The 27,859-nt window shown below is 37.9% G+C and overlaps 1 protein-coding gene and 1 long non-coding RNA gene across 2 annotated transcripts in view; one reads left to right on the top strand and one right to left on the bottom strand.

The window, feature by feature from the left end:
- The window catches only part of LOC145795086 (uncharacterized), an 83,058-nt gene extending 62,495 nt beyond the window's left edge, over positions 1–20,563 (top strand). The window contains exon 3 of the long non-coding RNA XR_014335298.1: positions 20,489–20,563. This is a non-coding gene — a long non-coding RNA (uncharacterized LOC145795086). The remainder of the gene's footprint in view (positions 1–20,488) is intronic.
- Positions 20,564–24,380: 3,817 nt separating this feature from the next.
- Positions 24,381–27,246, bottom strand: LOC145795782 (uncharacterized). The gene is made up of 4 exons (XM_082880686.1): positions 26,570–27,246; positions 26,187–26,439; positions 24,539–24,706; positions 24,381–24,469 (listed from the first exon to the last, which is right to left on the bottom strand). The coding sequence occupies exons 1-4, from the start codon at positions 26,738–26,740 to the stop codon at positions 24,381–24,383; spliced, it is 681 nt and encodes a 226-aa protein (XP_082736812.1). The 5' UTR covers positions 26,741–27,246.
- Positions 27,247–27,859: the final 613 nt, after the last annotated feature.

The following is a 27,859-nucleotide window of genomic DNA, read 5'->3' as shown; positions in this document are numbered from 1 at the left end:
GGTCAACTTAGTGCCCAAGGCACTCTGCAAACTCTGCCACAACCTAGCAGTAAAACGAGGATCTCTATTTGAGGCGATCGTTACTGGGACCCCGTGCAACCTCACTATGTCCCGAATATACAAGTCGGCAAGATGATCTACCGAATCTCTCACGCGCATAGGAATGAAGTGCGCTGACTTAGTCAACCAGTCTACAATCACCCAAATAGCATCACTACCCCGCTGAGTCTTCGGAAGACCTACAACGAAGTCCATAGTGACATGCTCCTACTTCCACTCGGCAATAGGCAAGGGTTGCAACAAACCCGCTGGCCTCTGATGTTCGGCCTTCACTTGCTGACAAGTAAGGCACTTAGACACGAAGACTGCCACACCTCTCTTCATTCCCCGCCACTAGAATTGGCGACCCAAATCCCGATACATCTTAGTGCCTCCTGGATGCACCGCAAGACGTGAATGGTGAAACTCTCGGAGTACTTCCTCTCGGCAAGACTCCGGCACAAACAAACGGTCTCGGTATCTCACACTCAGGTCGGGATACACCGTCAAACCCTTTTCAAACTTCCCATCTCTTGGAGGGATTCTACCTTAAGGTCACCTCTCTGTGCCTGTAACACTCGAGTCACAAGTGTAGGCTGCGCAACAATAGAAAACAAGGCCGTAGCCTCAACAGATTCGCTCAGAAGCAAATCAAACTCGCCAAGTGCACCCAACATCTCCCATTCCCGGATGGCTATACAAGCTACATCACTAATGGATTTCCTACTAAGGGCATCGGCCACAACATTGGCCTTTCCTGGGTGATAGTGCAATTCAAAGTCATAGTCCTCAATGAACTCCATCCACATTCTCTGCCTCAAATTCAAGTCTCTCTGTGTAAACAGATACTTCAAACTCTTATGGTCCGAGAACACCTCAAACTTCTCACCATAAAGGTAGTGCCTCCAAATCTTCAAGGCAAAGATTACTGCTGCTAACTCTAGGTCATGCGTAGGGTAATTCTTCTTGTGTATTTTTAATTGACGTGAGCCATAAGTTACCATTTTCCCCTCTTGCATCAACACACAACCCAAACCCTCTCGTGAGGCATCGCAATAAACCGCATAACCCAACCCTCTCTCCGGAATAATCAACACCGGAGCGGTGGTCAATCTAACCTTCAACTCTTGGAACGACTTTTCACAAGTTTCACTCCACACAAACTTGACCCCTTTCCGCGTCAATCTAGTCAACGACGAAGCTAGCCCGGAGAAATCTTCCACAAACCGACGGTAATACCCAGCTAATCCCAGAAAACTGCGGATCTCAAAAATACTCTTAGGTTGTGCCCAATCTTGCACTGCCTCAACCTTGGATGTATCAACTGACACCCCTTCTCCGGATACCACATGGCCTAAGAATTTGACCTCTCCTAGCCAGAACTCACACTTCCCAATTTTGGCATATAGCCTGTGAGCTCTAAGTAACTCAAGCACCACTCTCAAGTGTTCCTCGTGCTCCTCCTCTGAAGGTGAATAGATAAGAATGTCATCCACGAAAACGACCACAAAGCGATCTAGGAATTTCTGGAAGATCCAATTCATCAAGTTCATAAAGACTACCGGTGCATTGGTAAGCCCAAATGGCATTACCAGAAACTCATAATGGCCATACCGCGTACGGAATGCCGTCTTAGAAATATCCTCCTCCCTAACCCTCAACATGTGGTAACCCGATCTCAAGTCTATCTTAGAGTAACAACGGGAACCCTTCAACTGGTCAAACAAATCATCTATATGGGGCATAGGGTGCTTATTCTTAACCGTAGCCCGATTCAACTTCTGGTAATCGATACACAATCTCAAGGCACCATCTTTCTTCTTAGCAAAGAGGGCCGGTGCTCCTCACGGCGAAACACTAGGGCGAATGAAGCCCTTGTCTAACAATTCCTGGAGCTGAACCTTCAACTCACTCAACTTGGCTAGGGCAAAACGGTAAGGTGCCATAGAAATCGGTGCCGTGCCGGGCACTAAATCAATAGAGAACTCTATCTCTCGGTGAGGTGGCAAACTAACGAGATCCTCAGGAAAGACATCCGAATACTCACAGACCACCCTCGGCAACACAATCTGGGTCTCATCACACTCACTACTCAAAAGGCTAGCAAAAAGACCACTAAGCTCACTCCGCCCTCGCGGATTATGCACCGGTGGCAACACACTACCAACCCGATCTCCCAAGAAATGGAAACACTCCCCGCTCCAGGTACAAACTGTGACCCTCTGGCGGTAGCAATCAATAATAGCCCGGTATGACGATAGCCAGTCCATACCCAAAATAACATCAAAACCCTTCATGGGCATGACAACAAAAGGAAAATGAAGCCTATGGTCGGCGACCTCTATATCACAACCTCTACATCCGTGTTCCAAAATCAATTTACCCACAACAGGTGATACAACACATATAGAAGATGCTAATAGTGCCAACTCCAACTCCAACACAGATGCGAATGCAGCAGATACAAAAGAATGAGATGCACCCGTATCAATCAACACACTAGCAACCGAGTTGCAAAACAGAAAGGTACCTCTCACAACTGATGGAGCCGGTACTAGGTCCTGTGCGGTAACAGCATACACGCGTCCCGTAGGCCCCGCATCCACCTGCTCACCTCTAGGAGCAAAAGACTGCTGCACTGACTGGGACGACGAAGCTCCCGGATTGGCCCTCGAGGCCTGCACAGACTGAGCTGGCTGATAACCTTGCGTCTGCCTAGAACCAGACGCCCCCGAAATGGCACTCAACTGTGGGCAAAACCTCTTCAGGTGCCTGGGCTGACCACACTGATAGCAAGACAAAGGCTGGTCCCTGCCCTGACTCTGGCCCTGAGGTCTTGCTGAAGAAGAAGCAGCTCGCTGACCCTCTCCCTTCTATGGGCAAACCGAAGACTTGTGACCCAGCTGGCCACATGTGAAACAAGTCAAGCCTCCCTGATTACCTCTTCCGGAGCCTACACTCGGCACTGGAAAGGTCGATCTAGCCAAACCACCCTGAGACTGCTAAGGGTTGAAACCCCTCTGTCTCTTGCCATCACCCTGGCGTTCTTGGCTCCTGTTGGAACCTCTATGCTTCTCCTCATCCTCTTCCTGCATCATAATCTCCATATGAGCTGCAGCATCCACCAGACGTCTATACTCTCGAATAAAGGACCCTCCAACCCTCAACTTGAGTCCACGCCTCAACTTCCGCTCAAATTCTGAGCAACGACGTTCCTCAGACACCACAAGTTCAGGTGCAAACCTGGACAAGCTAGTAAAAGTAGCCTCAAACTCGACCACTGACAAACCTTACTGTTTAAGCTGGCAAAACTGCTCCCTCAGCTTCTCCTTAGCTGCTGAAGATAAGAACTTCTCTTGGAAAGCATTCACAAAGGGCTCCCACGCACCACCAACACTACCCTTCTCATACTTCCACCACTGACCCGTATCTCCCTTCAGTTGGAAGGATGCCAAGGTCACCTTTAAAGCCCCATCCTCGATGCCAAGCATCTCGAACATTTTCTCCATCTGTTCTAACCACTCGTCAGCCTTAAGTGGCTCATTCAGATCCCCAACAAACTCGTCCGGGTTAGACTAGAAGAATTTCCTCTTCAGAAAAGAAGGCCCTGCCTCAGCAACGTGGGCCTGATCCTGATTCCCAGCTCTGAGAATACCCAAAGCTCCTGCTATCTCTCGGGCCAAGGCACTCATAGCCTGCTGACCCGCTGGCTCGGCCACATTGGCCTGACCAACTCCCTCTTGTTGTGCCGGAATATTATCTGGTAAAGGCATCTCCTGCCTACCCCGCCTGCCACGTCTACCACCTTGTCCTCGTCCTAACATCCTAATAAAGGTAACGAAGAACGTTAGCACATTCATAAATGTGTCGAAGCTATAACACTCGCGTCCTAATGCATGGACAACTGTAATTCATTCTACGTAAGCACACAATCACATAAACACTTACGAATTTCATTTCCAGATAATGATAGTCCCGAGGCATTACTAGAGTTCCGGTTAGAAACAGCATTGATCAAGTGCTTTTCCAACAAGACTCACAGAAACCCAAGGATCCAATTAACATCCTAGAAACTAAATCCCATACCCAAAATAATCACATAAACATGTTATCACATAAGCACATAACATTACATCTAAGTCTCTAACAAGCGAGACAAACCCATTGCGATACTAATCACTTCCCACGTACCCAAAGTATTCGAACCCAGTATGCTCTGATACCAAGTTGTAACGCCCTCAAAATAATACATAATACCCATCATTCAGACATGCAGTAATATAAGAAAATCAACGCCTTTCCATTCATCAGAGTAGTTCTTACAACAGTATTACATGTTAACAACAAAAGCAAATGCCCTACGGGCTTATAGCTTTCCAAGTCAACACTTGGTTACACAAAAGAAGAGTACTAACTCTATACAAAATAAGCCCTTGGCTTGATATACATGTAATACAAACACAATAATCAAAAAGAGTCTTCAACTCCCACAACCATCCAAGCTATGTCCTTGGAGGTGGCATGCTACTTGTACCTGAAAATAATGTCCCATATAGGGTGAGCCAACGCCTAGTAGAGATATGCTAAACACAATATGAGTAGTAACTAAGACATTAGCAATTGATAAATGTTTAACTCCCATAAATCAATTCATAAAACCATTTCCATTACATGACCACTATGTCTATGTTTCATTTCACTTTCCATTTCTTATCCAATTTCTGAATTCATACCCGTGGCTCAGAACCTAGCCACACACTCTAAACGAAATAATAATTCATATTAAACGTTTCCCATTTCGCAATAGATAAGCATACGAGCTATATCAACACCTCAACAGATAAGCATATGAGCTATATCAACACTTCCATAGATAAGCATATGAGCTATATCAACACTTCAACGGATAAGCATATGAGCTATATCGCCGGAGTCCATCCTCTATCTTCTCCCAAACATTAACCGGTTTAGAGGTCCATCCCATATCTTCCCCTAAACCGTGGAGTACATCCCCTATCTCCTCCCACACAACATACTGCATATAAACAATTATCATATACATCATCAAACAATACATAAAGTTAATGTATTCTTTCAACTATCATATACGATGACATATTCCATTGATTAGTTTTAGTTTGCCTAATCATCATGCATTGTCTACAACAATCACGACTACCCTCTACCGGTAGCCCAAGGCAATTATTTCTAAACAGATAATAAATGCGTTAACAGATAATTTATCCACATTTCCAAAAGTGAGCGATTAATAAATCCAACTTCACTAATCCATCTCATAATGAGCCAATTTCATTATATTCAACTCAATTCCATGTTTTCTCAACACTTGCCATTAATTACACTAGTGACCCAAAAATACCTAAACATGGCATTTTCCCCTTGATTCCCAATATTGACTCCAAGAGTCCATATATTATCAACAACGTCAATATACTCATTTTGAAACCCAAATACGTATTTATGGTCCAAAATAAACAAAACCCTCTTTTCAAAATTAAACATTTGAAACCCTAGTTTCCAAAACCTAAATCCATTTATACAAAAACTCAATATCTAGGTCAAAACCCATAAAAGTGAGTAGGAATCCCTACTTCAAATTCGGAGCCCAAGGGAAGGAGATGAAGAAAACCAAAATGCTCCAAACTCCAAGATCCACGGATCAAAACGAAGCCCTCAACGATCAACACAACTTTTACAAAGGCCAAAGGAAAGGGAAACACTCTAACTAGATCAAACCCTAGAGAGAAGGGAGTTTCTAGAGAGAGAGGCTCTCAAAATCGATTTTGGGAAAGTAAGAGAGAGAGAGTGAATGTAAAAAGTGATTCAAAAATGCCTAACTGCCTTCTGATATACGACATTCCCGCTCGAGCGGAGAAAAGGACGTTCGAGTGTCACGCACAAAAATCTAGACCCGCTCGAGCGCAAGAAGACCCGCTCGAGCGCCAAGACACAAGAATAAAGTACATACGCTCGAGCGCAAAAAACCAGTCCGCTCGAGCGTAGATTTCCCCCTCCTAGAACTTACACCAAAAATGTATTACCCGCTCAAGCCCCAACAAGCCCGCTCGAGCGCGACCCGCTCGAGCACGACCCGCTCGAGCGCAGGAAATCCGCTCGAGCGTAGAAATCACACCTGCAGAAGTTTTGCAGAGCACCAAAAAATATTGGGAGTGTGCAATATCCGCTCGAGCGGAACGACCAAAAACCTGGCAACAAGATTTTAGACCAAGGCTCAACCCACCTGCTCGAAACATGCCCAACACATCCTAAAACTCAAACAAATGGAATCAAAGGATGACAATAAGATAAATATAACTACCAACTCCACGGAACCAAAGTCCGGAATACAACAGATACAGAAAGGGAAAACCGGGATCGCTATAACTTGTGTGGGTGATACTCATTTTGTAGTATCACTCCACTGCTGGGTTCGTGGTTCAGATTCTGGAAGCACGTGATTTACCCACGAGATTCTTCACTTCAGGTTCTACTAAAAGGTATGATCTGAAATTTTGTTTAACCTGCTGTGTTATACTTTGGTTTACAGTTTCATGCACATTGGCACCTTGATATTGAGGAATGCTATCAATTGTACCTTGAATTCAGGTTAAGAGTATCATAGACATCAAAAAGGCCAAGACATACATCTTTTCTCTCACACTAGGGTATTCCCACTAGTCTTGGCTAATTTTTTTTTTATGGGGAATTGGGTAACATTACCTTTACATTAATTATCGAATTTTTATCGGTTCCAAATAGCATTTAATTGTTTTCTTTATACCTTTTTTAGAGTAACTGTTCATCTATTTTCTTTTTCTATGAAGCTCAAATGTCATGTCTGTGTTGGACACTGACATTTTTCAAGCACTCTTCACAAATAAATATTTATTACATAAAAATAGAAGGCTCGTCTTCAACTTTTACTTCCTTGTTGGAATGAACTTTCTGGTGATCCTCCGACGAGTCTCCGGCAACGCGCTTAAGGGCGCGTGGATACTCTTCTTGGATTGATTTTTCTTGGCTTGAAATTCTCTCGTCGAGATGGTCCTTCTAGTGTACTCAAATCGTGATTTCGAGCAACTGGAAAATTTCAATTTTGAAGAAAAACACTCTGTTTTTCTGAAACTCTCTCACCTTGGCTTTGAAACCACTTGTTGTGATTAAACACACCTAGAAAATGATCTACAAACAATCACACACACAAATGAGACACAAATATTTACATGGTTCAACCCAATGCCTACGTCCACGGGAGAAAGGAGAGAAAGTTTCACTATAAACAAAAACAAATACAAAACAGAGGAGGAGTCGTCTCACTCTCTCAACTCAACTCACAATTCATACACTTCTTAATTTTTTTTTTATCGGATTTATATCTGAGTCACCAAATATGTGTTTATAGTTATTTTCATCTTCTTGTGCTCAACTCATGTCTACGTTGTAATTGAAGATGCACAGAAGATCGTGGCAGAATAAGGACTGAAGCAATTCAGTTTCAAAACCCTTTCTTCTGCGACAGAAGGTTTCCATGCGAAAAACAAGCTTGGCAAAGGTGGCTTTGCTCAAGTGTACAAGGTTAATCATCTTACAATCTAAATACAACCTTAGTGTATTGAAGTAGACCAAAAAAACAGAATATTTTTTGGTCAGGAAAAAATAACCTTCATAGATGAACGGAATGAACCACATACATCGACAAAGAGGAAGGATGGATCTGGGGACGGGGCTATCACACATCTAAAAATTGTAAAAAATATATTTATTATATGAGTAATTAGTAAAATAATTTCAAAATATATGTGTTTTTGCCCTCCCCCGAAATTTGAATCTTGGATCCATTCTTGACTGAAAATGTTTTGTAGGGAATGTTGAATGATGGGAGAGAAATCGTGGTGAAGAAACCATTGTTGATCCCAGACAAGGGAAAGGAACTTGTCCTGAAGGAGATGAAACTGCCGTTAAGGTCTGCACACCACTAAAATATTGTTGAGTTTCTGGGTTTTTGTTCACACCGTGAAGAGATGCTGCTTGTATTTGAGTTTGCAAGAAATGGCAACCTTGATTACCTTCTTTTTAGTAAGTACCTACTGTATTTTTAATTGTAAGTTGAGTTATAACATATAGGGTTTTTGAAAATCAAAAAGATTCATTCTAAATTTATTATTTTACAATTACACATGCCTTACTGTCACACAAATTCTCAATGTTATTTTACCAACTATTAAATTCAATGTAATTGAGAAATTTCTATTCAAATTCCTACATTAACTTTCATATAACTTTTTGAGAAGTTTTTCATCTGTTTTTTTTTTATTTATTCTTTTGTCTAAATTTTATTTAATTAGTTAATAAAAATATTAAATAACCAATATGATTGATTAATGTTTGACCACCATTTGATATTATCTTGCTAAGATTGCAATTAATGAGAACCAATAAAAGACTCTCCCATAGACTTGCAATTTTAAATAATCTAAAATTATTAAAATAATAAATAAATAAATATTTGTTTTAATCTAAAATGATAAGGGATTTGAGATTATTTAGTTGCCATTGATCATTGGGTGTGACTAGTGTTGATGTTTTTTTGTTTACTTCTTTGCTTTGTTGGCTGGTTTCTCATCAACTTGGGGTTTTGCTAGTATATGATTGCGCAATCTTTCCGGTATCAGCCTAGTTGGAATCGTTTAGTCTAGTTATGATACTTGTAACTTTCGCTTGCTTTTTTGATGTATGTTATGCTCTTTATATCTTACATATCATCAGTAAAGTTCTCTTTCTTTACTGACTAAAAAAAAATGAGGAACAATCATTCATTTGATCAGAGAATAAAAATTACACATAAAGTGAAGACACCCTCCATTCTGGGAAGGATATACTCATTAGATTTATACATTTGTTCTCTTCTAATTTGCATCGAACATAATATGAATTAATTGTATAATAATACTACAATTTTTTAATTACGTCACCATTTTCAACACGGCAACTAATCTCAAAGTTTTGTACTATTTTTGATGCTTTAGATTCAGAGACTGGCAGGTCAGATGCACTTGAATGGAAGCGAACATATGACATAATTGTAGGTGTTGCCCAGGGCTTGCTTTACCTTCATGAACAATCACACAATGTAATTATCCACTGTGACATCAAACCCACCAACATCCTAATAGATGAAAATTTGGTCCCAAAAATTGCTGATTTTGGCACGGCCAGCCTCTTCCCTCAAGATCAAACGCATGTTAATATCAATGAAGCTACTGGTACCCTGTTTGTGTTAAGTATATAATTTTTCTTATTTTTCCTAGTATCTTTTTTTTTTAGCAATTTGATTTAGGATATAATTTAAATTCTCTATATGTTGTCACTGAATCCTATTCTTTTCAAAGAAAAAAAAAAATCCATCCGATCAATGTTTTTTTGAGTTTTCAAAAACCTTTATCTGTTTTTATTTTATTTTAACTAAACCAAACTTTTTGAAACTGGATTTGTTGTTAATATATGCTTGTGCATGGAATCAATGGGTATTTGGATCCCGAGAAAAATTGTGGAGACATCGCTTCAAAGGTGGACACATACAGCTTTGGGGTAGTGGTTTTCGAGTTGATAAGTGGTCAGAAGAATTGGCTTTTCCATGATTGGTCTTCCAATGGTCAAGATCTACGGGATGGAATAAGCACACCTGATTCACATTTTTAATTTGAACTGAGTTTGCTTTGCAATTAGCCATTATCATACAGGGGAGGTGTCTCTGATTGAGCTTGTTGTTGACGAAGGCAAATGAGCTCTACAAGGAAGGAAGGGTGTCAGAGTTTATGGACCGGAAATTGGTACCATTGGTTGTCCTTGATCAAATACAATTGTGCGTACATATTGGGATAATGTGCACCGAATATGATCCAAAACTACGACCCACCATGGGTCGCATTTACTCAATGCTGTCAGAGAACCATAGCAGTAGCAGCACCTTAGTTGAAGAATCGATGAGAGATGGATCATCATCAGCATCATCCACAGCTCGAAATTCGGGTGAGTCCAATTCCCATATCTATTTTATTTAAAACTGATCATAGTGCTACTGCTACTTCCAAGGGCCCTTTTATGTTCAATGATTTTCCTCTAAGAATTTCTTTCCAGTTGACAAAATCGGGACTTACTAGTTTTGTCTAGTCTAACTGGTGTTTTTTTGCACAAGTGTTTGTGGAACCCATTGCATAGCAAAATTTTCACCTTCTGAGCCTCAAATCAAAATATTTGTAAGCTATCTTATAATAAATCAAAATATTCCTGCATAATTTATTATTTGGTTTTGCTTCTCCTATAATGTACCCCACACAAAATATATAATTTTGTCACAAAATTTCTAACATCAATCACAAAATGCGTAACCTCACCACAAATTAGCTTAACAAAATGTCCAAAATTTTGTGGTTAATTTTGCAAAAGTTTATAGTTTAGTTACAACATTTTTTGTTACGTCAATTTGTGACGAGCTTAGCATTTTAGGCTTGATGTTATAAAATTTTATGATAAAATTACACATTTAGTGGTAGGATGCATATGGTATGCACACCTGAAAGAGTGCACACCATAGCATTTTCGGGAAGAAAAAAAAAACTTGTTAGTTCTTGTGTGGTATTTTGGTATGACTCATCATTCATTTTTAGCTATAACTGAAAATGATTTATTGATGGCATTTATGGTAAGAAAAAAAAAATCACAAATATCATAACTTGTATGTACATATTCTAGCCTAACCCTAAATATATACATAGACCTCTTATATATATATATACACACACACACATAGACCTACAAAATAAATAATTATTGTGATGAACTTCATAGACCCAACTAAAGTGGAGAAGAGAAGCTAGTTCCACACCTATAGGGGTGTAATTTTGGCCCTGTCCTCAGGCCTTGCGGGCTTCCACCAAAAATCAGGTTAGGCCAAGCCAATCTTGCGAAATCTCAACCTAGGCCCAAGCTCAAGCCCAAGCCTTAGGGAGATTCGGGTCCAGACCTGACAATTATTATTATTTTTTTTTTCATTTTTTCACCAAAATTGCTTCAAAATAAGGTTGGACCTCAGTTGGATTAGGCTGGTCAGGCCTCAAGTGGGCTTCAAAGTGGGCTTGGAGCGAGTGAGACCGCGTCAAAAAGTGCACAACCCAAGCCCGGGGGTTCGGGCTCGAGCTTAGTCGGGCAACTGACAAGCTTCGGGTGGGCTTCAAGCCGGGCAGACCATTTTTACACCTCTGCACACATTATATACCAGCGGTTGACACACATGATGTTTGTGCAATTTGAACAAATGATAAAAAAATTAAATAATACAATAATATAAGTATTGCTCTAGTGTTTAGAGGATTTTTTCTTTACATTCAAAGTCAAGATTTCGAATCTTATGTATATTTTTTTTGTTTTAAATATAAAAGTAAGGACACGTAGCATGTTTGCATATTTTTTTGTTTCAAATATAAAAGTAAGGACACATGGCATAAGAAAAAGGCCTAATGTATTGATAACATAATTCCTAAAGTACTGTTTGCATCATCAACTACAAACATGATCTGTATTATTTTTTTGCAAGCCCAACTGAGCTCGCTAACAATGGATCATCATCTGGGGCAGACATTCACTTGGAGAACGGGGGCCTATCCAAACACAAACGACTAACTCGTGCTTGACGAATCCAGCCAGAGGATGTGCAATCTTACATACCCTCTATTCCAAGCTCCTCATGTAACAATATAGATGGTATAGATAATTCCTAAAGTCTCATTTGCATCATCAACTACAAACGTGATCTGTATTTTTACATGAGTAGTAAGTTGGATTAAGTGGGATTCATATATTTTTAAAAAATACCAAACATGTCCAAATAATTTATTTAATAATTTAATGTAATAGTAAGTGGACTTTTGTTAAGTAGTAAATTATATTTAATTGAATAGTAGTATAATTAAGTTTTAAATAATTATTCGAATTATTTTTATTTGCTTGATGTTCGAGTAAGTTACAAGTAATATTTTGCGATCATGTTATAAAATTACTTGTTTAGTTTGATTTGGTTTTAAAATTTTTATAGTTTCATTATAAATTTCAAATATATGTACGTTAAGGAAGGTATAAGGCATTAGGTCCAGTGGATATTTTTTTGTTAGTGAGCAATCCATCTTATCTGTTTAATTTTTTAATATTTTCAATTCAAATTTCCCTCACCTGTTTAAATATTTTGTATTCTGTTGAAATACAAAGCTATTTGTTGAAATTCAAAAAGTAATCTATTGAAATACCAAGCAAATTTTTTTATCTGTTAAAATAACAATTCAATTTTTTTTTTATCTATTTAAACAGATCTGATTTGTTTCAATTTATTTCCTCACCATCATTATCAACAACAACAACAACAACAACAACAACAACAATAATAATAATAATAATAATAATAATAAATGGAGTAGTAAGTCAAGTTTCAATGAATAGTAAGCTAAGTCACATTGACCGTCGGAAACATAAGAATGGCTGATCGCCGGAAACATTGAATCAAAGAGATGGAGATTAAGCCATGAAAATGCAGAGAATATGGGGTAGAGACGAACTGTGGAATGAGAAAATGAAAGAGAGAGGAAAATGCAGTGCAGAGTTTTGCTTGACCGGTTATTACCAGTTGCCATTTTATTTTTGGATGGTCAAGATTCTAGATTCTTATTCAAAGGCTCAAAATCATTTTTATGTATGGTACGCAAATACCACTTTTGCATACCATAGTCGGACCCTTTACTTTTAATTCATCCAATGACTAGTATTTATCTTATCTAAATCTAATAATCTATATTTTTTTTATGTACCATACATGAAAATCCTTTTATATATATAGTACGATTCTTACAAGATCGGATCTAACTATCAAGACTCTGAATGGTTAAAAAAGCAGGAAAACGAAAATATCATCTCAAGCGGGAGTTATCATCTTGACAATAAAATAATATTTTTCTTCTCTCTAAAAGCTAACAAATTTTCTTCTCTCTAGGTTAACAAACATTAACATTTGCTTAAGGGTTAAGTGAGTTGCCAACATGGTGGGCGCACTGACACTAAATTGAAATATAGCACTCTAAACCACATAGGATAGATGAGATGGAACCTCTGCAATACTGAATAATTTCCCCCCAAAAAAAGAGCAAACGTTCTCTACCTATTCTTCTTTCACTTTATCTAAGGGCATCTTTAACGATGAATTTTTTTCCCATTAAATTTGAGTAAAAATTTAAATAATTTTTTTTTGATATCAACTGTTCCAACCTAGAGTTTTAAAACTTCATCAAACCATCAGTTGACCAGGTAGACGATTGACCAGTGTAAATTTTCACAAATTTTTACCTTGAGGTAGTCATTTGGGGAGACATTCAAAGGGACATTTGGTGGTAAAAATTCAATGACAATGAACAGTGATTTGATGAAAGACACATCAATCCTCAATTTGATGAAAGATTTGAGAAATCTTGGATTTGATGAATCGTTAGAGGAGCAAAAAGTAAGTTTTTTCATCAAATTTAAATTTGATGATGGATTTGATAAACCATTGGAGATGGTATAAGATCTGGTTTGAGGACTAAACATTTTAGTCAAAAAGTCGCTATAAATTATTGCATCACTCTCTTTATTTTTTTATATATCTTTTTATAAAAGGATAAAAAAAATTATTAAAACAACATATTTCCAAACGAGACTTAAATAGTTAAAAAAACAGAGAAAAGGAGCAGACATACTCTTTCTATTCTTCTTTTACTTCATCTAAACGGTTAAAAAAGCAGACACATTCTTCTTTTACTTCATCCAAATGTTCTCTCTCTATCTCTCTCTCTATTTGAAATTGCGATTAAACCTTTATTCATTTCTCTCTTAAACCATGCCTAAATCAAGCAAGTTACGAAATTTCTTCAAACCCACAAAATCTAAGAAAGGTAAATGTTGTGATTAAAGACCCCCAGAAAATGATCTACAAATAATCACACACACAAATGAGACACAAATATTTACGTGGTTCGGCCCAATGCCTACGTCCACGGGAGAAATGAAAGAAAGCTTCACTATAAACAAAAACAAATACAAAACAGAGGAGGAGGAGGAGGAGGAGGAGTCTCACTCTCTTAACTCAACTCACAGATCATACACTTCTCACAACTCTCTCTTTTCTTCACGCTTGATCTCTATATCAACTTAGCTCACATCTCTCCCTATTTATATACACAAACGGGAGAGCTTGCCTACTAACAACCAATCACCAAAAAATAAATGGTAAGCTGTCAATACAACCACCCTACAAGAGGATAGCTTGACTGAATGTCTCCAAAATCTCTAGGCCAAAATCCACATCCTCCATTCTTGACTTCCAAAGCCAACTTCACATGGTGTGGAATGTTCAACAATTCTCCCCCTCCACACCTATGAGAAGTAGGATCCTTACTGGAAGTCCACCCCTGCAATGTCCCTGCATACTTTGAGTTTGTCTCTCGAGACCACTTTTGTAAGCATGTCGGTTGGATTCTTATCTGTATGGATCTTGACTAGTTCCAATAACTACTTCTCCATCACTTCATGTATCCAATGATATCATACATCAATGTGCTTTGTGCGAGAATGGTACATAGAATTCGTGCTCAAATCTATGGCACTCTGGTTGTCACAATGTACTGTGAACTTCTCTTGCTTTAGTTCTAGTTCTTGGAGAAACCGCTTCAACCACAACATCTCTTTCCCACCTTCCGCTGTGACAATATACTCTGCCTCGATTGTGGATAAAGCAACACACTTCTGTAACTTGGACGGCCAAGACACAGCTCTCCCTGTAAAAGTAAACAAAAATCCTGATATAGATTTTCTACCATCAAAATCACCTGCCATATCTGAATCCGTATAACCTTCCAAGATTGGAGTAGCTCTTCCAAAGCACAAACACATTTTAAATTTACCCTTAAGGTACCTCATAATCCACTTGACTGCTTTCCAATGCTCTTTCCCTGGATTGGAAAGAAATATGCTCACTACTCCAATAGCATGAGCAATATTTGGTCAGGTGGACACCATTGCATACATCAAACTCCCTACTGCAGATGAATAGGGAATTGCCTCCATCTCTTTTCTTTCATTTGTAGAGGAGGGACAAGAACTCTTGCTCAGCTTGAAATGATTAGCCAGTGGAGTACTAACTGGCTTGGCATCTTTCATGTTGAACTTTTTAAGCACCTGTTCAACATACTTCTCTTGTGACAACCACAACTTCTTGGCTTTCCTGTCACACATAATTTTCATGCTCAAAATTTGTTGTGCAAGGCCTAGTTCCTTCATGTTAAAGGACTATGATAACTCTTTCTTCAGTGATCTAATTGCTGCAGCATCCTGACCAACAATCAACATGCCATCAACATAGAGCAAAAGTATGATGAAGTTTCCATCAGGAAATTTCCTAACATATACACACTGGTCTGCAGTAATTCTCATGTACTCATGCCCCACCATAAATGAGTCAAACTTCTTGTACCATTGTATCGGAGCTTGATTGAAATCGTAGAGACTCTTTTTCAATTTGCAGACTAAGTTTTCTTTCCCTTTTATTTCAAAACTTTCTGATTACTCCATGAAAATTTCTTCCACCAAATTGCCATGGAGAAATGTCATCTTCACATCTATTTGCTCAAGTTCCAAATTCAAACTGGCTGATAGTTCCAAAACTAATCGAATGGATGCCATTTTCACAACTGGCGAGAAGATTTCATCAAAATCAATACATTTCTTCTACCTAAAACCTTTGACAACCAATCGAGCCTTATACTTGACTAGCTTTCCACTGCCAATCTTTCTTCAATTTAAACACCCATTTGTTCTTCAGTGCTTTTTGACCCGGGGGAAGTTTTACCAAATCATAAGTCTGGTTTTTCTGCAAGGACTGCATCTCTTCTTGCATAGCTTGCTGCCAGTTACTCTTCTCCTTATGATTCTGAACTTCTTGAAAACTTTCTGGCTCTCCTTCATCTGTAAGCAAAACATACACAGAAGCAGGGTATTTTGACGATGGCTTAGGCTCTTTTGTTGATCTTCGTAACTGTGGACCAATAGTCTCTGGCAGAGGGGGTTGTGGCTTCCCCTGCTCAACACCCTCTTCTTTTGGATCTTCATCTTCTAGAAATCCATCCTACAACTCTACATCTTTGGTTGCATGTTGCGGTAGCTCTTCTTCATTAGTGGCATGCTATGATGGTGCAAGATTTGGAACAATTTCTAAAACATCATCAACTTTGGGTTTGGCTAGCTGCCCAAAGTCTTCTAAGGTCTAACCTTCTTAAAACGCCACATCTCGGCTTCAAATGACCTTCTTGTTTTTCGGATCCCATAATCTGTGTCCAAATTCATCTCCATAGCTAATAAAAATACATGGAGTAGCTTTATCATCCAACTTCTGCCTGTGCTCCTTAGATACATATGCAAATGCTTTGCACACGAACACTCTCAAGTGAGAGTAAGAAATCTCCCTTCAGACCATACCTTTTCTGGAATCTCAAAATTCTGTGGAACTTATGGCGATCTATTGATCAAATAGCAAACAACACAAACAACTTCTCCCCAAAATGATTTTGGCATCTTTGCCATTTTAAGCATACATCTGACATTCTCCATAATGGTCCAATTCATTCTCTCAGCTACACCATTGTGTTTTGGGGTTCCAGGAACAGTCTTCTTATGCCGGATACCGCGAGTAGCACAGTAGGCTTCAAACTCCTTCGACGTGTACTTGCCTCCATTCAGAGACACTTCAGTTTCTTTCCAGTTTCTCTTTCCACCATAGCATAGAATGTCCAAAAATGCTAGAACACCTCAGCTTTGGTCTTTAGGATGTAAACCCATACCTTTCGTGATGCAACATCAATAAACGTCAGGAAGCATTTTCTGCCACCCAAATATTCCACTTCTATGGGACAGCATACATTAGAGTATACTCTACTCAACAACTCTAATTTTCTTTTGGATGATGAGAGGAAAGCGACTCTATGATGCTTCCCAAATAAGCAGTTGTCACAAAGGTTCACTTTTGCATCTTTGGCAAATGGAATAAGAGACTTCTTTGCTAGAATCTGCAACCCTTTCTCACTCATGTGACCCAACCTTTTGTGCCACAAATTTGGTGATGCCTCATCTTCTGCTGCGTTGAGGCTATCTGAAATCACATTCACATGAGTCTTGCACAACATACCAGTTGCTTGTCCTCTAGCTACCACTAGAGATCCCTTCTTCAATTTCCACATGCCTTTGCCGCAGTAGTTCTCATAGTCTTGTCGATCTAAGGTTATCCCTAAAATAAGATTCAGGCATAAATCGGGAACATGCTTGACATCTTTCAACACCATCATGCACCCAACTTTGGTTTGGATGCGAACATCACTGATTCCCACAATCTTCGAAAAACTAGAGTTACCTATCTTCACTGTACCAAAATCTCCAGCTTGGGACGTACTGAAAAACTCCTTTTGGGGTGTGGTGTGGTAGGAAGCTGTTTTATCTACCACTCACTTGGTGTCGTTATTTGCCATATGGAGGCATTCTTCTTCTCCAACAGAGAATAATGCAATATCTTTTGAGACAGTAATTGCAGTGTTTCAATCTTCAGTCTTTGGCTGTCTATTGCATTGTTTTTGTTCTCCCTTCAAAGTATAGCAATATTTCTTTATGTGACCTTCTTGGCCACAATGATAACACTTGAACCTTGGCCGGCTCGTACCTTCTCTAGGCTTTCCTCTGTCTTGAGATCTTCCTCTGTTGCGTCCTCTACTTTTGCTTCTGCCCTTGCCTCTACCTCTACCTCTACCTTTACCTTTATTTTCTGTGACGAGGGCATGGGACTGATCTCCACCCATATCTTTCTTTCTTGCCTCTTCACTAAATAAAGCATCGGTGACCATGTTCGTGGTCAGTCTTTCTTCAGGTGCAGAGTTGCTGAGGGACACCACCAACGTCTCCCAACTATGTAGCAAGAAGCAAGCAGCAATAGGGCTTGTATCTCATCATCCAACTCTATTTTGACAGTTGCTAGTTGGTTCACCAGATTTTGGAACTCACTGGTGTGTTCTGCAACAAAGACACTGCCTTTCAGCTTCAAATTTACAAGCCTTCTCATTAAGAGGGCTTTATTCCGAGCAGTCTTCGACTGGTATATGCCTTCTAATTTTGTCCAAAGAGCATAGGCATCAGTCTCTTCGGCGACATGGTGGAAAACAGTATGATCGATCCATTGTCTGATCTGACCAATGGTCTTTCAGTTCTTCCACTTCCATTCTTCATCCTTCTCTGCAGCTAGTTTAACTCCGTTAAGCTCAATGGGGTCAAACAAATCTCGGCAGTACAAGACATCTTCCATTCTGGGCTTCTAAATTGCATAGTTGGAAGCATTTAGCTTGATCATGGGTCCCAAAGTCGATATTGATTTCTCCATCAATAACTGTCTCTACAAAAAAATGATCTATATCTGAAAAATCAGACTTCGCTGTTGAGTTTGGACTGGTCAAATTAGCCAAAAAGCACTTTGGATTGCCAAAATAAAAATTGTAACTTTTTAAAATATGATTTGCAAAATCGGACCATACAGATGTGTCCAGAATATTCCAAATAGTTGGAACGAACTATTGGATCGTCAAAAACGGACTTCAAATGGCCTAGATCTAGCCAAAATAGTTTAACGGTTGATCGGCGGAATCTGAAGCACTTGCAAAGCACTGAATGATTACTCCTGATCTGCTGACGTCATCGGCATAGAAGGCTCAATTTCGGCTCGGCTTAGGCTTCAGCTCGGCTCTAGTGAATTTTCTAAAAAAAAATAGATTTTGTTGCCAAAGAATTTCAAACTCTTGACTTCCAAGACTTGGGCTTTACCCACTCTGCCAACACAAAACTTGTGGTATATATCTTTACAAATAAATATTTATTACATAAAAACAGAAAGGTCGTCTTCAACTTTTACTTCCTCGTCAGATTGAACTTTCAAGCGATCCTCCGATGACGTGCGTGAGGGCACGCGGATACTATTCTTGGATTAATTTTTTGGGGTCTGGAATTCTCTCGTTGAGATGGTCCTTCTGGTGTACTCAAATCGTGATTTCAATTTCAAAGAAAAACACTCTGTTTTTCTAAAACTCCCTCACCTTGGCTTTGATACAAAATGATCTACAAACAATCACACACACAAATGAGCCACAAATATTTGCGTGGTTCGGCCCAATGCCTATGTCCACGGGAGAAAAGAGAGAAAGGTTCACTATAAACAACAAAAATAAATACAAAACAGAGGATGAAGAGTCTCTCTCTCAACGCAACTCCCAAATCATACACTTCTTAAATGATTTTTTTTATCGGATTTATATCTGAGTCACCAAATATGTATTTATAGTTATTTTCATCTTCTTGCGCTCAACCCGTGGCTGTGTTGTAATTGAAGATGCAGAGGAGATCGTGGCAAAACAAGAACCCAAGCAATTCAATTTCAAAACCCTTTCTTCTGCGACAGAAGAATTCCAATGCAAAAATAAGCTTGGCAAACGTGGCTGTGGGGACATAATTTTTGAATGTCAACACGTGGCCGAGGTGACACCGAAGTGTCAGCCGAGGTGCCACGTGTCCTTGACTTGACACCGAGGTAATCTCGGCTGGGCCGAGGTTATTTGCGAAGATACCGAAATCCGAGATAAGCGGATAAGGGACAAGAGTCCTAGATTGGGTGAGGACTCCAGTTTAGATAAAGATAGGACTCTTAGAGAATTTATCCCAATCCTACTGGGAGTTCAAGATAAGAAGTAATCCAGAATCTATTGGGATTAGGTCAGTGTTGGCTATAAAAGAAAGGCACCCTCATGGGTCTAAGGTATGTCTTTTATGCTCTGTCTAGTGAGTTAAGCAGTATTGGTTATCTTTGAGAGATATTTTACTGACTTGATCGTCGGAGTGCCCCCGGGTGGACGAACCATCGCGGGATTCTTATCTTTCTGTGATAGGTTGTTCGAGCTTAATCTATTCTGCCGGTGCTCTCCAACTGAGTTCCCCGGTTGGTTGTGTGGTCAAAAATCAACACACACGGTGGCTTTGCTCAAGTGTACAAGGTTAATCCAAACACAACCTTAAGTAGATCAAAAAAAGAAAATATTTTTGTTTTGGTTAGGAAAAAATAAACTTTATTGATAAACGAAGAATGAACCACATACATCAACAAAGAGGAATGATGGATCTTGGGGCGGGCACAGTCACACATCTAAAAACTATAAAAGAAAAAATATATAGTTATTATATGAGTAATTAGTAAAATAATTTCAAAATACATTTATTTTTGCCCTCCCCTGAAATTTGAATCTTGGATCCATCCTTGACTGAAAATGTTTTGTAGGGAAAGTTGAATGATGGGAGAGAGATCGCGGTGAAGAAACCATTGTTAATCTCAGAGAAGAGAAAAGAACTTGTCCTGAACGAGATGTAACTGCTATTGGGGTCTGCACACCACCAAAATATTGTTAAGTTTCTGGGTTTCTGTTCACACCGTGAAGAGATGCTGCTTGTATTTGAGTTTGAGTTTGCAAGAAATGGCAGCCTTGATTACCTTCTTTTTAGTAAGTACTAATATCACCTACTGTATTTTTATTTGTAAGTTGAGTTATAACATATAGGGTCTTCGAAAATCAAAAAGATTCATTCTAAATTTATTATTTTAAAATTACACATGCCTTACTGTCACACAAATTCTCAATGTTATTTTACCAACTATTAAATTCAATGTAATTGAGAAATTTCTATTCAAATTCCTACATTAACTTTCATATAACTTTTTGAGAAGTTTTTCATTTGTTTTTTATTTATTTATTTATTTGTCTAAATTTTATTTAATTAGTTAATAAAACTATTAAATAACCAATATGATTGATTAATGTTTGACCACCATTTGATATTATCTTGCTAAGATTGCAATTAATGAGAACCAATAAAAGACTCTCCCATAGACTTGCAATTTTAAATAATCTAAATTTATTAAAATAATAAATAAATAAATATTGTTTTAATCTAAAATGATCAGGGATTTGGGGTTATTTAGTTCCCATTGATCATTGGGTGTGACTGGTGTTGATGTTTTTTTGTTTCCTTCTTTGCTTTGTTGGTTGGTTTCTCAACTTAGCGCTTTGCTAGTATATGATTGCACTATCTTTCTAGTGTCAACCTAGTTGGAATCGTTTAGTCTAGTTATGATACTTGTAACATTCGCTTGCTTTTTTGATGTATGTTATGCTCTTTGTATCTTACATATTATCAATAGAGTTCTCTTTCTTTATTGTCTAAAAAAAAAATGAAAAAATATGAGGAACAATCATTCATTTGATCAAAGAATAAAAATTACACATGAAGTGAAGACACCCTCCGTTCTGGGAAGGATATACTCATAAGAGTTATACATCTGTTCTCTTCTAATTTGCATCGAACATAATATAAATTAATTGTATAATAATACTCCGTTCAAAAAACAATAATTGTATAATAATACTACAATTTTTGAATTAAGTCACCATTTTCAACACGCAACTAATCTCAAAGTTTTGTACTATTTTTGATGCTTTAGATTCAAAGACTGGCAGGTCAGATGCACTTGAATGGAAGCAAACATATGACATAATTGTAGCTATTGCCCGAGGCATGCTTTACCTTCATGAACAATCACACGGTGTAATTATCCACTATGACATCCAACCCACCAACATCCTAATAGATGAAAATTGGGTCCCAATGCTGATTTTGGCAAGGCCAGCCTCTTCCCTCAAGATAAACACATGCTTATATCAGTGAAGTTGTCGATACCCTGTATGTGTTAAGCATTTAATTTTTCTTATTTTTCCTAGTATCTTTTTTTTTAGCAATTTGATTTTGGGATATAATTTAAATTCTCTATATGTTGTCACTGAATCCTATTCTTTTCAAAAAAAAAAAAAAAAATCAAATCCATCCAATCAGTGTTTTGTTGAGTTTTCAAAAACCTTTTTCTATTTTTTTTTTAAAACCGAACCAAGCTTTTTGGATTTGTTGTTAATATATGCTTGTACATGGAATCAATGGGTATTTGGTTCCCGAGTACAATTGTGGAGACGTCTCTCCAAATGCAGAAACATACAGCTTTGGGGTAGTGGTTTTGTGAGTTGATAAGCAATCAAAAGAATTGGCTTTTCCATGATTGATCTTCCAATGGTAAAGATCTACGGGATTGGGTAAGCACACCTGATTCACATTTTTAATTTGAACTAAGTTTGCTTTGCAATTAGCCATTATCATACAAGAGAGGTGTCTCTAATTGAGCTTGTTGCTGAGTTGTGACATGATTATTTGTTGTTGACGAAGGCAAATGAGCTCTACAAGGAAGGAAGGGAGTCAGAGTTTATAGACTGGAAATCGATACCATCGGCTATCCTTGATCGAGTACAATTGTGCGTACATATTGGGATAATGTGCACCGAATATGATCTAGAACTACGACCCACCATGGGTCGCGTTTACTCAATGTTGTCAGAGAACCATAGTAGCAACAACACCCTAGTTGAAGAACCGATGAGAGGTGGATCATCATCAGCATCATCCATAGCTCGAAATTCGGGTGAGCTCAATTCCCATATCTATTCTGTTTAAAACTGATCACAATGCTACTACTACTTCCAAGGGCCCTTTTATGTTCAATAATTTTCCTCTAAGAATTTCTTTCCAATTGACAAAATCGAGACTTGCTTTATCTAGTCCAATTGGTGTTTTTTTACACGAGTGTTTGTGGAATCCATTGCATAGCAAAATTTTTACCTTCTGAACCTCAAATCAAAATATTTGTAAGCTATCTTGTACTAAATCAAAATATTTCTATATAATTTATTATTTGATTATGCTTCTCCTATAATGTACCCTACACAAAATATATAATTTTGTCACAAAATTTCTAACATCAATCACAAAATACATAACCTCATCACAAATTAGCTTAACAAAATGTCCAAAATTTTGTGATTAATGTTGCAAAAGTTTTATAGCTTAGTTATGATATTTTTTGTTACGTCAATTTGTGATGAAAGATGTTATAAAATTACACATTTAGTTGTACGATGCATATGGTATGCACACCTAAAAGAGTGCACACCATAACATTTTTGAAAGAAATTTTTTTTATTATTTCTTGTTTGGTGTTTTGTTATGACTAATCATTCCTTTTTTGCTATTACTGAAAATGATTTATTGATGACATTTGTGGTAATAAACAAAAAATCACAAATGTCATAACTTGTATATACATATTCTAGCCTGGCCCTATATATATATACACACACACATACAAAGACCTCCTATATATAAATAACTATTGTGATGAACTTCACAGACCCACCTAAAGTGGAGAAGAGAAGCTAGTTCCACACCTATGGGGGTGTAATTTTGGCCCTGTCCTTGGGCCTCGCTTATTTATTTATTTTCATTTTTTTCACCAAAATCGCTTGAAAATACAATTGGGCCTTGGTTGGGTAGGGCGGGTCGGGCCTTAGGTGGGCTTGGAGCAAGTCGGGCCGAGCCAAATAGTGCACAGCCCAAGCTCAAGCCCAAGGGTTCAATTTGGGATCGGGCTCGAGCTTGGTCGGGCAGTTTGACAAGCTTCGAGTGGGCTTCAGGCCGGGCGGACCATTTTCACACCACAACACACATTATATACTAGCGATTGACACACACGATGCATGTGTAATTTAAATAAATGATAAAAAAAAATTTAAATAATACAATAATATATATATTGCTCAAGTGTTCAGAGTTTTATTCTTCACACTCAAAGTCAAGGTTACGAGTCTTATGCATAATTTTTTTTTTTATTTTTTTAAAATGTAAAAGCAAGGACACATGGCATAAGAAAACGGCCTAATGTATTGATAATATAATTCCTAAAATCATATTTGCATTATCAACTACAAACATGATCTATATTATTTTTTTGCAGGCCCAACTGCACTCACTAACAATGGATCATCATCTAGGGCAGACATTCACTTGGAGAATGAGGGCCTACCCAAACACAGAGGACTAGCCCATGCTCGACGAATCCAGCCAAAGGATGTGCAATCTTACATACCGTCCATTCCAAGCTCCTCATGTAGCAGTATGGATGATATAGATAATTACTAAAGTCCCGTTTGCATCATCAACTACAAACATGATCAGTATTATTTTTTTGCAGGCCCAATTGAGCTTGCTAACAATGGATCATCATCTGGGGCAAACATTCAAAGTCGTCTGTGTTTGGGTAGGCCCTCGTTCTCCAAGTGAATGTCTGCCCCAGATGATGATCCATTGTCAGCGAGCTCAATTGGGCCTGTAAAAAAATAATACTGATCATGTTTACCGTTGATGATGCAAACGAGACTTTAGTAATTATCTATACCATCCATACTGCTACATAAGAAGCTTGGAATGGAGGGTATGTAAGATTGCACATCCTCTGGTTGGATTCGTCGAGCACAGGTTAGTCCTCTATGTTTGGGTAGGCCCTCATTCTCCAAGTAAATGTTTGCCTTAGATGATGATCCATTGTTAGCGAGCTCAGTTGGGCCTGCAAAAAAAAAATACATATCATGTTTGTAGTTGATGACGCAAATAGGACTTTAGGAATTATATTATCAATACATTAGGCCTTTTTCTTATGTCATGTGTCCTTGTTTTTATATTTAAAACAAAAAACAAAAAAAAATATGCATAAGACTCGAAACCTTGACTTTGAGTGTAAAGAATAAAACTCTGAACACTAGAGCAATACATGTATTATTGTATTATTTAATTTTTTTTATCATTTATTTAAATTGCACACGCGTTGTGTGTGTCAATCGCTAGTGTATAATGTGTGTAGTGGTGTACAAATGGTCCGCCCGGCCTGAAGCCCACCCAAAGCTTGTCAGCTGCCCGACCAAGCTCGAGCCCGATCCCAAACCGAACCCCCGGGCTTGGGATTGGGTCATGCACTATTTGGCTCGGCCCGACCCGCCCTACCCAACCGAGGTCCAACCTTATTTTAAAGCAATTTTGGTGAAAAAAATGAAAATAATTAAATAAATAATTGTCGGGCCCGAATCTCCCTTAGGCTTGGGCTTGAGCTTGTGCCTAGGTCGAGATTTTGCAAGATTGGCTTGGCCCGACCTATTTTTGGCGGGAGCCCACGAGGCCCCAAAAAATACACCCCCATAGGTGTGTAACTTGCTTCTATTCTCCACTTTAGTTGGGTCTGTGAAGTCCATCACAGTAGTTATTTATTTTGTAGACCTATGTGTGTGTGTATAGGAGGTCTATGTATGTGTATATATATATACATAGGGTCAGGCTAGAATATGTATATATAAGTTATGACATTTGTGATTTTTTGTTTATTACCACAAATGTCATCAATAAATCATTTTCAGTTATAGCTAAAAATGAATGATTAGTCATACCAAAACACCACACAAGAAATAACAAAAAAAAAATTCTTTCAAAAATGTTATTGTGTGCACTCCTTTAGGTGCACATATCATATGCATCGTACCACTAAATGTACTAAATGTGTAATTTGATCATAAAATTTTATAACATCAATCCTAAGTTCGTCACAAATTGACGTAACAAAAAATGTCATAACTAAACTATAAACTTTTGCAACATTAATCACAAAATTTTGGACATTTTGTTAAGCTAATTTGTGACGAGGTTACGTTTTTTGTGATTGATGTTAGAAATTTTGTGACAAAATTATATATTTTGTATAGGGTACATTATAGGAAAAGCATAATCAAATAATAAATTATATAGGAATATTTTGATTTAGTACAAGATAGCTTACAAATAATTTGATTTGAGGTTCAAAAGGTGAAAATTTTGCTATGCTATGGGTTCCACAAACACTCGTGCAAAAAAACACCAGTTGGACTAGATAAAGCTAGTAAGTCCCGATTTTGTCAACTGGAAAGAAATTCTTAGTAAATCATTGAACGTAAAGGGCCCTTGGAAGTAGCAGTAGCACTATGATTAGTTTTAAACAAAATAGATATGAGAATTGGACTCACCCGAATTTCGAGTTGTGGATGATGCTGATGATGATCCATCTCTCATCAATTCTTCAACTAGGGTGCTGTTGCTGCTATGGTTCTTTGATAGCATTGAGTAAACGCGACCCATGGTGGGTCGTAGTTCTGGATCATATTCGGTGCACATTACCCCAATATGTACGCACAATTGTACTTGATCAAGGATAGCTGATGGTATCAATTTCCGGTCCACAAACTCTGACACCCTTCCTTCCTTGTAGAGCTCATTTGCCTTCATCAACAACAAATAATCATGTCACAACTCAGCAACAAGCTCAGTCAGAGACACATCCCTTGTATGATAATGGCTAATTGCAAAGCAAACTCTGTTCAAATTAAAAATGTGAATCAGGTGTGCTTACCCTATCCCATAGATCTTGACCACTGGAAGACCGATCATGGAAAAGCCAATCCCTGGCCTTGTTGAGCAGCAACCCCCCACTGCTGAAGAAGCTATTGACGACAGTGTCTATGGTGTAGGAAGTGTTGCAGACTCCAGTGGATAGCAAGAGGCTGTTTGTTAGATCCCACATTAACCAGTAAGAAGAAAACTTTACTAATAATGGTGCATGTCCTGAGACTATGACACATTTATCTTTTTGAATAATACTCTTATAATTTATCCACAATGATATGGCGTGTTACATGTCAACTTTTAATTTATCACAAACTCAATCATTACCCTGTCATTGTGGATAAATATTAAATTGTGAATTCTAAATTGTAAGTCTCACATTTCTTGTGTACTGAATCCTATTAGTGGTTTTAACAATAGCTAGTTTAATACTTAAAAGCTAAGTTCCATGTAAGGTCAAACTTTTGATTTTTTGACATTTTTTTTTAATTTTTATTTTTAATTATATTAAAAGCTAAATTCCCAAACGTGACCTTAATGTCAAATATATGCAATTAAAAAATTCACATCCATCCAAAAACGCCCTACAAGCACCTAGAGATAAAGGTTCATTGACCAATCTGGGTTAGTTTGGAAGCAAAGATTCTCCAAATGGAGGCTTTAATTTAATATTAAGAAAAATCCTTTTATCAAATTTGAGAGCCGCTAGAGTTCCGTAACAGACATGTTATAACTTTTCTCACTAAACTAGTTCATAATATTTTAATGAGGAAATTGCTAATTAAATTTGTATAATCTATATTATCTAACATATTATTAGGTTTTTATTATTGGCAATCCCGTTTACACTTGTAATTCCTTTATGTCTTCTTAATGGATTGTTTTGTGACTTTTGCCCGTGATTTTTTTATCATAATTGGAGGCGCTCCAATTGTAGTTTTTCTACGTAAAACTGTTGTGTTGATTTGTCTTTGATTGTTTGATTGGAATTGCTATTTACTTGTTAAAATTGGTACATAATCACAAATCAATATCTCGGGGATTTAAGATTTTTCACATATCATTAACATAATTAATCTATTAAATTTTCTTGTGACATAGTTGGAAAGTAAGATTTGATCAACTCAACTTTGAAAATAAAAAATTTTAGAAAACAATTATAATAATATAATCAACAATATTCTATAAACAACTCATACATTTGTAAAACAGCAGTCTATTACTTTCAAATATTTACAATTGGGATTTTGGGCCCTTAAGTTCAAAGTTTAGACTTGGATAAGTTGTATTGGACCCT

This window comes from Camellia sinensis, chromosome 7 (genome assembly GCF_055761805.1).
Source record: "Camellia sinensis isolate YWXY chromosome 7, ASM5576180v1, whole genome shotgun sequence".
NCBI classification, from domain to species: domain Eukaryota; kingdom Viridiplantae; phylum Streptophyta; class Magnoliopsida; order Ericales; family Theaceae; genus Camellia; species Camellia sinensis.
The sequence above is the reverse complement of the archived record's forward strand: the minus strand, read 5'-3'. Positions and strand labels throughout refer to the sequence as shown.

Coding starts and splice junctions, on each gene's coding strand:
- LOC145795782 (XM_082880686.1), bottom strand. CDS start 26,740: ATGTGGGATCTAACAAACAGCCTCTTGCTATCCACTGGAGTCTGCAAC. Junction 24,707..26,186: donor ATCCACAACTCGAAATTCGG/GTGAGTCCAATT, acceptor TTTTTTTTGCAG/GCCCAACTGAGCTCGCTAAC. Junction 24,470..24,538: donor CTTATGTAGCAGTATGGATG/GTATAGATAATT, acceptor ATTTTTTTACAG/GCCCAATTGAGCTCGCTGAC.